Source organism: Penicillium griseofulvum (genome assembly GCF_001561935.1).
Source record: "Penicillium griseofulvum strain PG3 chromosome Unknown contig_86, whole genome shotgun sequence".
Lineage (NCBI taxonomy): Eukaryota > Fungi > Ascomycota > Eurotiomycetes > Eurotiales > Aspergillaceae > Penicillium > Penicillium griseofulvum.
This window is the reverse complement of record NW_024467473.1, coordinates 1,331,663-1,345,137: the sequence shown is the minus strand read 5'-3', so window position 1 is coordinate 1,345,137 and position 13,475 is coordinate 1,331,663. Positions and strand designations below refer to the sequence as shown.

Below are 13,475 nucleotides of genomic sequence, written 5' to 3'. Positions count from 1 at the left end.
CAGTGGTAGTGATCTATAACCGGGTATGACGGGGACGGTCCGCTCACGTGTTACTCCCCCTCCTCCTCCATCAAGGTTGTGTGACGTTAGGGAGCCAGCTTGGACGGGGATGGGCCCGGAGTTGACGGGTTGAATATTAGAATGTCGGAGTGGGGGTTACGGCATTTTCTTCGTTCCTCGTTCTTTGCACATAAACACCTCTGATGATCAAAACGATATAAATACTATTTCATATCTTTCATGTACAGATGTGGTATAGTTAATGTGAGCTATCGCTTTGAAAGAAAACGGAAAGCAACGAGGTTCACTGTCTTGGTATCATCCACCTCAGTAAACTCGCGGAATCGCTCAAACCCGCATTTCAACAGCACCCTTTGACTTCCACTATTGCTTGCTTCCGTGAGAGCGATAAGATGTCCATCCACTGCACCTTCTCCAATGACCATTTCTTTCTCAACTCTGACCTCCCGCTCTGTCCGAGGTAATTCTGACCAAAACCGCAGCCAGGCTGTCAAGAACTCCGTCGCAAAACCTTTCCCCCAAGCGTCCGTCCGAAGCATGTATCCAACTTCAGGCCACCCATGCCTTCCAGGATAAAGATGGCAGCCACCGATACCGATAAGCTCGCCCGTTTCCTTTAGGCAGATGGCGCAATTGGCGGTGATAAGGTCATTTGGTGGTAGGAAAGGATCCAATTTGGATTTGGTCTTTTCGATGTTTTCGTCAATGCACCCAGCAATCGTCCACTTCATGACTTCTTCTTGTGTGCGCAAGACGTGTAACGCTTCCAAGTCGGTTGATTGGAGGGCGCGGACAAGTAAGCGATCTGTGGTTATTGCTGGCCGCTCGCTATTTGCGGGAAGCGGGACTGTGGGCAAGAATGCCTTCACAGTTACAAATTCACCCTCTGTGGCCATGTTGATATCTGCTTTCAATGTCCTCTTGGAAGTGCCTGCAGTGTGGTTGAGTCACTCGAATGAAAACCTTGGAATGCTGACCTCGTACACTAGCGTGATAAGCCTCGGCTCAACTCCGAAGACCCACCAATTATTCGTCCAATAATCTATGAGTTAGTATTTCATATGGTGGATTATAATAGTTGCTGAGCCTTATCACAGCTTATATGTACATATCTGTCAATTCAAAATTGTAGGCTTCTGCATATTAGGGAGGCTACTGTGTATTATTCCGCAATTTGCATGTGTAGTTCGTCGAGTCAATTGAAAATGAAAGTCCTGGATCACACCGAATTTAACGTATGACACGTCTTGCCTTCATTGTATATACTGAGCTGGAAATGCTTTTTCGAAGGTTTGTTGTGATACCAGGCAAGTTCATATGCTGCTTCGCGAGTAGGCGAGGCAGATTTTACGGTTGCGTAAACATCCGTGTTGTTGGAAGGTGTTATTCGACAGATTAACACTAGGAAAATTGATGTCTAATTATAATCTATTGGTCATGTTAGATTCCTCACAGGATATGGATATGATATATTCTGCCACGTACTGTCATCCAAAGGTTCAATCGATGGAACTGCCAACTTGGCAGTTCAATTTTTTGCCGGGGGTCAGGGGTAATTGATTATCAACACATCTTGCCAGTTTGCTTTGTAGAAACACCCGTGGACTGCCAATATGTTGTCAAATGAGCTCAGGTGAGTATGGAGGTGTTAATCGCATGAAACCCGGACCACTTAGCTCTTTCAACTACAGCCTCAACGACTTCTTTGTTTATTCAATCCTTTGCTTCGCATTGTTGGCTTTAACCCCATTGTCCTAATCTTGATTAATTGCATTGATCGAGTTTTCTTTGTACTCCCGGGCTTTTCTCGGTCTGAAATATATAAAAGCCATCTCTAGTAACCGTTAAATTCCTTTAGAAAGACATACCATACCATACCATACCAAGCAGCCCACAAGTCAGCATTTCTACAGACTCTTCTCGAATACTTCATCTTATCCAGTCCTTCAACCGCCAGTACAAAGCAAAATGTCTGAAGCTTACCTTGTGTGGGCAATCAAGGGACGACGCATGCAGGAGTTGATAGAAAGCAAACCAAAAATGCGTTTCCCGTACCCTATTTCCACCTTCTTTTTGACGACTAGACATCAGGACTATACTGTCAACCGCGCATCTGTGAAGCTAGATGCGACGTTACTAACTGCCCTTCACATGAACAACACAAATTCAACTTATCGAAATATCAGTATCACCCAGCGTGACGAAGGTCCACCGGTGTGGTGGATTGGACGTACTGGGCCAGGGGTGATTTTTATTGACGACATCTTCAGATCCAAGAGAAGTGACGATCCATACATGTCTGAGTTCACCAAGGCAGCCTACGAAATGGATTTCCCCCTGGATAGCCTGAAGAATGTATTTGTAATTAATGTCAACGAAAAGAATACCCTATCGTGTGTCAGACAGGTGTACAAAGCCCGTGAGGGACTACGTTATCCATCCAGCACGGAGCAGACCTGGGAGCCTTCCTCACCTGAGTTCTGTGCTCTGCTAGGGGTTGGAATAGGCAAAGTCGTTGCAGCATTTGTTCTGTGCGCATGGGGCCAAGAGAGAAAGCGAATTGCGAGAATCGTTACTTTCCACATTGGTGCTGACGTCCACAAGCTGTACATGCGGTTTGATCTAGAGGATATGTGAGAGTACTCTTAGCTTAGTTTTGCTGCTTTTGTGATCAGATGTTTTGAAGCTCAATTTCAGGTGAGTAGACATATAGAATGAATTGATTGTGAAGAGTTTTCTTTATTATTATAATATGTCCCCTCCTAGGTTGGTTTATAGTAATTAGATACTTCTCAACCGAAGAATTCAAACCAAGAAGGATACTAAGAGTAAAAATGCCGCAGACAAAAAGGTTTAATAAGAACATGCAGCAGTGACATTTCATGGTGGTTATTCAATTACCAGCTTATTGGCTTGGCTAGTATATGAGTGGATGGTGGGTGACGGTGAGCACCCTACCGCATAATTGTAACCATGCGGCATGGGGTTTCGCGGAGTGAGATTTGGGTGACAACCACCGTATGGGATAGTGAGAATCTTGGCATATGCACACATCCCTAGCTCATTGGAGGTATCATTTTTGGGGTAGGGTAGGACCCTGTTGGGTGCAGCCGCAAAGCGCATACGGAATACACTCCGTACGAAGCCCTAGGCTTGCATCAACTCTATAGCCTCGAATGGTGGACTTCGGTTATCATGCGGGTGAGGATAAACTGGGCTTAGCTTTGAAGATCACAAGAATCAATCAAAATTTATGGTAATTCTCACCATGTTATTTTTAAATGAATATTGCCATCATTGAACTATCCCTGTCTCCACCTCTTGCCATACTCCCATTCCAACCATGCCAAGCCAAGACAGGCCATACTTAGTCCTCCAAATAAGGTGAACGTCCATCCAGGCCCTGTTGCATCCAAGCAACTTTGGAGGAAAGCAAGTCCTGCACCCGCAAGTGAACAACGGACGATATTGTTCGCAGCCTGCGCTGCAGCTGGGGATTTGGGGTTCAAGTCTGTCAGGAGAGTACCGCAGCACTAGTTAAGAACAATAATGTTTAGTGAGGCTCTTGAGGGGGGACAACATATGTCCAATGGAAGATACTTGCATTGAAAGTGATCGCTATGGCGAACCCTATTATAAATTGTAGAACGAGGGGAACAGCTATATGCTAAGTTTAAAGGGTCCATGAGCATTTATCACGATTGATAAGTCATAAAGCTGGGTAGGTTACTCACAGATCTGGACTGTAATGCCCATCCATATCCGGCGGTAGAGATTCCTGTTGCGGTGATGGAGTACCATATACTCCTGAAACGGGCCTTTTCAATGGGGAACGCAGTCAGATCGTCGCCGTGTGTGGCATCTATTACCAGATTATGGGCGCGAGCTGTGAGGCGGTAGTCACGGTTCATGATTTTTCCTAGCCAGATAGCAGTTAAGTGATATTCTCTTCCAGGCAAAGGAAATAAAGACAATTATACCTGAGCAGTATGCACCAATACAGGACCCGATACCAAAGGGTAGGTAAACCAAGCCTGCCTTCAGCTCTGAGAGTTTGTAGATTTCGATGAAAAGTGTTGACAGGGAGCCTTGAAGACAGCTAAAGTTCATGTAATAGACACCGTAGATGGCAGTAATGAGAAGACTGTCTCTGGATGCGAGGATCTTCAGAGTCGCGAGAGGGTTCGGAATCCGGAAATTTCGTGGGGTGTTCTCTTCCTCGTTAAGGGCAGGCAGAGGGGTTGGGGTTCTTGACCGATGATAGCGGAAAATTGGGCGATAGAGAGCTGAAACATTACGCGAACCATTACCGACAATAGAACGGGCTGTTTCGGGCAGGAAAAGAGCGACAAGCAAGATACAGATTCCAGAGGCTATAGCGGGAATCCAGAATATCCAGCGCCATCCAGGAGCTTCACTCAGGGCTCCTCCGAGGATTGGACCAATTGCGGTTGCAATATTGGGACTATAAGACGGAAGAGTTATGGTGTGACTTTGATATGATTTGCAGTGATGGAGAGCGGATGTGGGTTTACCCTAAAAGCACAACGCCAACATAACCCCCACGTTCGGATGGTGGAGCAATATCAGAAATCACCCCGTACCCCATCGCAATAGTTGCTTATTCTTCGTTAGCGAACTTGATACACCTACATCAATGACCTTTCTAGGTTAAAGGACGGGGGGTTAAAGCAATCATACCAGCACCACCAGCACTCTGCATCATCCTCAACAAAAAAAGCGCTATCCAACTATTCTGCAACGCCAATCCTATGTTGGCGGCAGCATAAATGAGAAGAGTGATCAGGTAAACGTTCCGCCTACCAGTCATATCCGCTAGATCACCAACGATTGCCGGCGCGAGCCCAGCAACTATCATATAGGACGTGACGGTGAGATTTATCTTTTCAACTGAAACTTTGAGAGACGTAGAGAGGGCGTTTATGGCAGGAAAGAAGATGAACGAGGACAAGGGAGAGAATGTCGCGGCGAATGTAATAAGAAAAACTGCTATATGCTTTTCTCTTTTGGTGAAGACAGAATATGCTTCCTGTTGAGGCACTGAGTCTACCTCTTTTGATCTGAGCAAGTCTTGAGAGTTATGTCGGGGAAAGCTTGTAGGAGTAGAAGGATAGCCATGTTGAGGAACATTCTCGGTTGAAGCCCTAGTATGCCCTGGTGTGGTTTCTTCATTCCTCATCGTAGTTATCTGCATCAGAGGTAGAAGATTATCCCAAGAAGAGTATATGGTGACGAGACTATGGTGAGACCCTGTGCAAGGTTGGAGTGAAATATGGCAGGTCTGCGCCTTGAAGTAATACTGGCTTTGGATAATTGCAGGTGGACTGTGTGGATGAGGCTTAGGGCCGAATATTAGGCACTGAGGGGTAAATTATGAAGGATTTGTGTATTGAAAAGCAGGGATCGTATAATATTTGAGCAGTCCCCGTGATTAGATTGGATCTGCCGTGATCTCTGTGCCTTTTCATTACCATGTGTTCCACGCTTTAAAAGCCACGCTTTAAAAGATGAGCCGAGCTACTACTTTAGTTCAATTAAGATGGCCCTCGAGCTTTAACAAGTGAATTATTCGAAATTTGATTGGCAAAGAGCATTTAGCAAGATAGAGGCTCGCTACAATCCGAGATTATTTTCAATCCATGAATAAATGATAACCATTGGAAACCAGACGATGTCACTTTAACTACTTTATTCGTTAAGTGGAGCGTATTTGTTGATTAGGTAGTTGAGATTCTCATAGCACCTGTCACGGCATTTGATAAGTAAGGATTCGAGAAAGATTTGTGAAAAGTGCAACTTACTCTTCTCTGAAGCTAGAACCATTATGGCAAGCTGATTCGTGCAGTGTCATGTAGAAACTATAGATCCGGTTGCGGTCCTCAAATTGCTCGACGGGCTCACTGATGCCCATTCGGTTGAGATAGGAATTGAGGTAAACCTTCGCGCCCAGGATTTTGCAGAATCTTGCACGCCACATAGCGATTTCCATCTCGTTATGCGCATAGTAAACACTCGCATCAAAGATGTAAAGCTCCCCGTTTTCAAGGCTGGTTCCGATATTTCCATCCCACAGGTCGCCGTGGATCAAAGTTGGCTTTACGACCCGGCCATCGGCTTCCAAAGGTCCTAGCACTTGAGGGACTACATGTGTAATGAGTCGATCAACAAGCTGCTCCAGATTCTTCCAGTTGCCATTCTTTTCTGTGTTGAGTGCCATCGCTCCCCGGACTAGCTGGATATAGAAGTCGACCCAGCTTGGGTTCCACGCAGTCCGCTGAGGGAGACTGCCCTGGCACGTATCGATGTGAAAGCCAAACATGCCAGTGGGAGATATGCTTGCCTTATGCAACTTCACGAGCTTGGTGGCGAGCTGAACGGGATCTGGATTCATGTTGCCCATCTCGATGAAGTCGCACAAGAAGTAATACGTCGCAGGTTGAGAGACACTAAGTTTACCCCATGCGTAAGGCTCTGGGACAAAGTTGGGGCTTGTTTTGTACAATTCAACCATAGAGTTGAATTCTCCCTCTAACATGGCCTTCCCTTGATCTTCTTCGGCACACTGCAGATGAATGAGTTAATTTTGATTTTATTTCGTCAGTCTCCTCATACCTTCAGAAAATAGAGCTTTGGATCCCCGTTTGGGAGGGTAGTTACAATTCTTGCAGTAACCGTCCAGGCCGAAGCTCCATATCGGTCAGAGGAATGGACTTGGGTACCTGGGGGGAAATCTAAAGCACGAGGTTAGCTCAAGACATTTGTATTTCCTAGAGGGAGCATTAACTGTCAACTACAATCTGATCCAACGGAAAGTCACCCTTGATATCTTGTCCTCCGCTTCGAGCTGGGGTGACTAAAGGCACTTTACCCAGCGAAACTGTTGGGGGAGTCCATTCAAGAACCGGTTCAGTTATTGTCGCCATCTTACTTGTGATTGTAATAGTAGGGTGGATTGTTTCAGAGAGGGCTATTGCGAATAAAGGCTTTATTAATTACTTGCCTGACAAAAAGGCCCGGTGATATACTCAGTACGAGTAAACGGTAAGAGCAGAGCCCCCTGGATGGCTCCAGGGCTTGAGCGGCCACCCGGGTGCATGCACCTGTGAACAACGCCGTGCCACGTAGTAGTACAATATCTGTTCAAACCAATGAAAATGAGACAAAATGCGCCCAGTGAGGGGTAGTTTATAGTGAATGTCATGAATTGCGGGATGAACCCTCGGGGATTGGATGTTGTCGCGTGACGGCATCTACCCTTGTACATAATCAGCAGCCACAATATGTGTGTAGACCAATCTGAGGAGGGAAGAGCAAGGATTGTTTAATAATACCTTTGGATCAGTCCAGTCACCGCAATTTGTGAACTAAAAGCAAATACGGGGAACAATTTGTTGAGCCGCAAGCTTCGGGGCCTCCCAAAGTCACAGCCCCCAATACATTCCATCTCAAAGGCAAGCGGAAAGAGACATGCAACTTTTCAAAATTTGCTACAAATGCCGAACAGCCGTCCAAAATGGGTGAGTGAAGACATGGCATAAAATGGATGTTTCTTTTCAGCAAATATGATTCTAACTTGCCTATAGTTTCGTCCAGGAAAGACACCAAAAGAAACCACACCTGACAAGACAGCCTTAGAAGGCCTAGATACGACTCCTTTTCTCTCACCTGATCCTTCTGAAATAGTGTGGTCCCCCAATGAGCTTGGTGATCCATCACACACCCCAACGGAGCTGGGCCGAAAGCTCTCTCTGGCTGAGACTTTGCGAGCAAACTCAACATTCGCACTCCCCTCGCGGAATCTATCAGTTTCCACCGACCGACGTAACGACCCTCTGGGCCTGACTGTTCTTTATGAACCAGAATCATCGCCTTCTCTCGACATCATCTTCGTTCATGGTCTAGGCGGTACCAGCCGAGCTACGTGGGCACGGGGTCGGGATCCAGAGTATTTCTGGCCAGAGAAATGGCTTCCTCTCGAGCCAGGGATTCGGATGGCAAGGATCCTGTCCTTTGGCTATAACGCGAACTGGGCATCAACCGGATCGACCCCTATCACGGGAATAACCGACTTTGCGAAAGACCTGTTGTATTCGATGAAGTTTGCGAAGGGTATGAAATTGGAAGAGCTTGAGTTGGGCTTGGTGAGTCCTCTATCTTTCCTGCTCTTTTGTTTGAATGGGTATTTACGACTCGTACCGTCAGAGACCCATTATATTCATTGTTCATTCCATGGGGGGCCTCGTCGTTAAGCAGGCCTATATTCTTGGCCAAAACGACGATCAGTATTCGAACATCGTATCGTCGATCAGTGCGATATTGTTTTTGGCGACACCACATCGCGGGTCTAATCTGGCTGATATCTTAACCAAGATCCTGACAGTGTCACTGTTCAATCATAGTCCCAAATTATACATATCAGAGCTCACTACCGGGTCTCAGACTGTAGCAGCTCTGAACGAGCAATTCCGCCACATCGCTCCGAACCTGGACATACTTTCGTTCTATGAGACCCTACAGACCTCAATCGGCCCGAAAAAGATGGTATGTAGGATTACACCTTTAGCTTACACGTGCTGACTCGCCGGTAGATGGTGGTGGAGAAAGAATCAGCTACTCTCGGGTATCCGAAAGAGATTTCAAAGCCTTTGGTTGCCGATCATCATACGGTCTGCAAGTTTGGTAGTACCCAGGACGACAATTACATCAGCGTTAGAAATGCCTTGAAAACTTTGGTCTCGTCTATTCGCTCGGCAGGTGAGTTGAACTTGTACTTCTGATATCAAACATGTACTGACCTGGATATAATAGGACAATCTTTATTTGGAGACCAGGGGAAAACACAAGTTGAACAGTTGCAGACTCTGTTGGCAGTGTCAGATGCCTTTAATGATGATCTCGAATTCTTTCATTCCAGGTGGACACCTGGAACTTGCGACTGGATTCTCTTCCATCCATCCTTCATGCATTGGATGGATGAAGCCGAGGATTCCCCAACCATGCTGTGGTTGCACGCCTTGCCAGCGAGTGGCAAATCGGTTTTATCGGCCTTTGTCACGCATAAGCTCCTAGAAGAGTCTATTTGTGTGTACTACTTCTTTCGATTCAGTGACGAGTCCAAGCGCTCGCTAAGTGCCTGCTTGAGGAGCATTGCTTTCCAGATTGCAAAGCAGCTGCCCGGATTTTGCCGCGCATTGAAAAACATGCCTTCCGCCACAAAGACGTTGGAAAAAACGGACTACAAGGTCATTTGGGAGAGAATATTCGTTCAACTGCTGTTCAAAATTAGATTTTCTTCAACAATCTATTGCGTTATCGATGCACTTGACGAGTCCGACAACCCACAGCAGCTGGTAGAGCTAATGCGGAGTGTATCGCATTCATTGACGCGCATCAAGGTGATCCTTGTTAGTCGGCAAACGTCGGGGCTCATCACAACATTTGACAGATTGTCAACTGTGCTTTCGGTGGCGTACTTGCCACTGGAGAGTACCAAAAGAGACATAAGGCTCTATGTCGAAGGAGAAGTAGAATACTTGCGTGCCGCCCCCGAATTCAAAGCGCGGTTGGTGAACAAAATGGTGAACTGTGCGAATGGTAATTTCCTATGGGCCAGTCTCGCAATGCGCGAGGTGGCGGAGTGCAATACAGAAGAGGACGTCGATGAAACGCTGGGTGGTATCCCGGGTGGTATGGAACAATTATATCAACGCATGGAGCGCACCATCATCGCGAGCACAAAGCCACGCGACCGCAAACTGGGACAGAGAATCCTGATGTGGGCCACATGCTCCCGGCGGCCGTTAGTCCTCAGTGAGTTGGCACAAGCATTGGAGCCGGACTTTTTGCCCATGGTGGAGATGAGCCTCCTCATCAATCGTGTTTGCGGGCAGTTTGTCATTGTTGACTCTGCTACTGGTCGATTAGTGATGGTCCATCAGACTGCGAGGGATCATATAGTGGCGACAGACTCAGAACTAGGAGTCAATGTATCAGAAGGTCATGAGAAGTTGTTGACCAAGTGCCTGGCTGTCTTGGAGGAGAAGCAGCACCAACCTCGAGATCTACATCTTCAACCCGGGAATCGGAAAGACAGCTTGAGGGGAGAATTTTTCTACTATGCAATGACCTCATGGGCTTATCACCTGGATAAAGTATCCTCTGATTCAGATGCACCGCTACTTCTTTTGGCCAAGTTCCTCAAAGGCAACCACGTTCTAGACTGGATTGTGGCACTGGCTGAAGCGAGGAAATTACGAGTTCTCGTGTCTTCTGCAAAGAGCATGAACCTATACGCCCGCCGCAAACGAGGCCGCAATGCTGTGACACACCCAATGGTTCATCGGCTTGAGGAACTGGACTTGGTGGAATCCTGGGCAACAGACTTGCTTAAACTCATCGGGAAGTTTGGGCTGCATCTGACCGAGTGCCCTACCTCTATCTACCAGGAAATCCCGCCGTTCTGCCCAAAGGCTTCGATGATATATCGACAATTCGAACAATTTGCTCCCCGTCCATATTCTCTGGAAGTCAAGGGACTTTCAAAGTCCACGTGGGATGATGGACTAGCAAAGATCTCACTCCAACCAGCAACGCAGGGTCTCATAATTGTTTGCGCGGGAGATCATTTTGCTGTGTTGACCGGCCTAGGAGTAATTACTTTATACAACTCCACGACTTTTGAGACTAAGCATGTGCTCAAGCACGCAGAGGGGGTTTCCGCAATGAGTTTCAGTCGCGGCTCCAATCTTCTCGTGACATACGGATACCGGACAACAAAGATTTGGTCTGTCGATTCGGGAGAAATCATGCATCGGATCAAGAATCCCATTGGGAGTTCGGCCTTGGCCATAATATTCTCCACCGAGGATACCCAGATTGTCGTCGGATCAACGGATCGACTTCTTAGAGTCGCTCGACTGACGGACCAAGCTCCCACCTGGTCGATCTTAAATGGCAGCCTTCTGACAACGGCCACGGCTCTGGACAGGCCTGTGAATAACGTCCCTTGGCGTATGGCATTTAATGCTGACGCAACCTGTGTGGCTGTCGCATATCGCGGTTCTCCTCTATGTGTCTGGTCCTTGGAGACTGCCACTCTCCTGGGACGGTGTATGCGTAGCCATGAATACGCGGGGAATTCTTGGACCGTTGTAGACCAGATGATCTGGCATCCGAAATCCCAAGAAATTCTCGGTCTGTATATGGGAGGGCAAGTCTTCAGATGGAACCCATACACGAACAGCCAGCAGGAATTGGAAGCCGAGGGAAAACTTATTGCGTGCAGTCCTGAGGGCAAGTTCTTTACGGTGGCCGATACCCAGGGCATGATCAAGCTGTATAGTTTCCATCATTTCACCCTAATCTACAAGCTCTCCTGCGATCATGTCATCAACGATATCTGCTTCAGTCCAGACAGCAAACGACTATATGACCTTCGTGGTCCATGGTGCAATGTTTGGGAGCCGAATGCATTACTTGCAGGGGACGAGAATGGTGAGGATAGTGACCTTGGGAGTGAGGCGGCCAGCATTCCATCGGCCATTGTCTCCGAGGCTTCTGCAGAAGTACGGGCACAGATCACCGCAATTGCCGTTCAATTCGGAGGGCGATACCATGCTGTTGGAAATGAACATGGAGTTGTCAGTGTAATAGACTCCTCAGATGGCGAGCATGTGACATCTGAGCTCTGGAGATCACCTTTGGAACTACCAATTGAATATTTGGATTGGTCATCTGACGGAAGATTCCTAGCCAGTGTGGAAATGGCAGGGAGGGTCGTCGTGAAGAAGATTCATGAGACTCATACAGGCAGCGACCGAACTTGGAGTGTCAACCAAGAATTTGAGGCGACAATCAATGTTAGTCCCGAAGGCGTTCAACAAGTCCTGCTCAATGGAAATGGGACAATTGTTTTAGTCAAAAATGGGCCTTCAGTCACCGTTCAACCGGTGACGTCGACCCGATCCAGCAGAGAGCCTCTCGCTATTACATCGCCAGATACGAAGTGGATCAACCATCTAACAGACTCAAAGCTATTATTGTCTTTCAGCACCAGTCATGCTCGTGTCTATAGATGGGACGATCTTCGTGAAATTGCTGTCATGGATTTGGCGAGACCACCATTACTATCCGAATTAGATCCCAAGGTCACTCCAGATATTGTTCAAGACCGCCAGCACAGTAAACAAAACGCCAAAATCCAGCGCATCTGCCGCGCTCATTCGGGCTCTCACTTCCTCATCCACACCACAGTCTTGACCAACGGCCGCAGAGAAACCGCCACATTGCTGTTTCAAACATCTTCTCTGTCCCAATTACCAACTACGCCAACCATATCTGCCTCGACCGAAACTAATATGACAATCCCAGCCGAAATTCAACGCCAGATTGAAATCCCCCTTGGAATTCTCTCGCGTCAGCGCCTTGTTTTCCTTGACAAAAGCTACTGGGTATGTTCTTGGAGCCTCGGTTCCAACTTCAACCCGGACCAAGTACAGCGACACTACTTCCTCCCCAAGGACTGGTTGAATATGGAATGCTTGGAGCTGTGTGTTTTGCTTCCGAATGGGGTGTTTTTGATGCCGAATAATGGGGAGCTGGCTGAGATTACTAGCACCTGGCTATCTCATGGGTGATTCGTTTCGAAGGGACATGACCTCCCTTCTATTCATGTATATACCGTGATTTGATTGCAATTGAAATCGAGCGTACTTGCTGCTATGTTAGAGGGATGATGCAAGAAAATGAGGAAAGAAGCCTACGGTATATCTAAAGTCTTCCTGTCTTTCTTTCCCGAGGATTGATATTTTCCTCTTAGCATCAACTGCAATTCTCTAGAGAATGCTACTGGACGAGTGTTCTCGAGAAATAATTGTATGCATTCATCCAGAATACTAAGTACAGAGGGCAAAAGAAAAGAGAAGAAAATTGGTGCGGCGGCTTCTATGGTCACTAATCGTACCTTCTTGACAAGGCTCCTTTTCAAGCAAACTTTAGCTACTGCAGTAAACTCGGATACAAGGGAAGAATAATCTATCAGAATTGGTAGATCATGGCCTCATGAGGAGTCTGAAAACCAACAATTCTCAGTTCATATCCAATTATACCTCTCGTGAGTCAACTACTCCAAGTATGTCAAATTGATGTCTCCAATTCTCCGCTTGAACTGCTGGCATACGAATTAGTGTTATTACATTGGTAACACTTCAACTACCCCCAGAAAAAGAAAGCAATACGCCAGGCGGTGCATAATCTGAAATGCCCGTTCAGCCTACGAGTACCATAAAATATGCACATGCTAGAGCACAAGAGTGTCATGTACTAGGTGACTATAACCTGTGGCGTCTTGTACTTCTATCCAGGCCCAATGGAAATGAAGAGACTGGTCTCGGACGAAACTGCACTCACCGCAATATTTCTTCCAGGATCATTTA

General features: G+C 46.9%; 5 protein-coding genes across 5 annotated transcripts; 2 read left to right on the top strand and 3 right to left on the bottom strand.

Moving 5' to 3' along the window:
* Nucleotides 1-269: 269 nt before the first annotated feature.
* On the bottom strand, nucleotides 270-917 carry PGRI_038420 (GNAT family N-acetyltransferase; the record flags this gene model as incomplete). The annotated part of the gene is made up of 1 exon (XM_040791555.1): nucleotides 270-917. The coding sequence occupies one exon, from the start codon at nucleotides 915-917 to the stop codon at nucleotides 270-272; it is 648 nt and encodes a 215-aa protein (XP_040645632.1).
* Nucleotides 918-1,989: 1,072 nt separating this feature from the next.
* On the top strand, nucleotides 1,990-2,658 carry PGRI_038410 (uncharacterized protein; the record flags this gene model as incomplete). Its single annotated transcript, XM_040791554.1, has 1 exon — nucleotides 1,990-2,658. One exon carries the CDS (start codon nucleotides 1,990-1,992, stop codon nucleotides 2,656-2,658), a length of 669 nt encoding a protein of 222 aa, XP_040645631.1.
* Nucleotides 2,659-3,654: 996 nt separating this feature from the next.
* Nucleotides 3,655-4,630, bottom strand: PGRI_038400 (Major facilitator superfamily domain, general substrate transporter; the record flags this gene model as incomplete). The annotated part of the gene is made up of 4 exons (XM_040791553.1): nucleotides 3,655-3,681; nucleotides 3,756-3,940; nucleotides 4,002-4,486; nucleotides 4,557-4,630. 4 exons carry the CDS (start codon nucleotides 4,628-4,630, stop codon nucleotides 3,655-3,657), a joined length of 771 nt encoding a protein of 256 aa, XP_040645630.1.
* A 1,209-nt stretch (nucleotides 4,631-5,839) lies between these two features.
* On the bottom strand, nucleotides 5,840-6,965 carry PGRI_038390 (Fructosamine/Ketosamine-3-kinase; the record flags this gene model as incomplete). Its single annotated transcript, XM_040791552.1, has 3 exons — nucleotides 5,840-6,604; nucleotides 6,655-6,773; nucleotides 6,827-6,965. The coding sequence occupies 3 exons, from the start codon at nucleotides 6,963-6,965 to the stop codon at nucleotides 5,840-5,842; spliced, it is 1,023 nt and encodes a 340-aa protein (XP_040645629.1).
* A 570-nt stretch (nucleotides 6,966-7,535) lies between these two features.
* PGRI_038380 (Cytochrome cd1-nitrite reductase-like, C-terminal heme d1) lies at nucleotides 7,536-12,677 on the top strand (the record flags this gene model as incomplete). Its single annotated transcript, XM_040791551.1, has 5 exons — nucleotides 7,536-7,559; nucleotides 7,626-8,183; nucleotides 8,245-8,583; nucleotides 8,631-8,796; nucleotides 8,851-12,677. The coding sequence occupies 5 exons, from the start codon at nucleotides 7,536-7,538 to the stop codon at nucleotides 12,675-12,677; spliced, it is 4,914 nt and encodes a 1,637-aa protein (XP_040645628.1).
* Nucleotides 12,678-13,475: the final 798 nt, after the last annotated feature.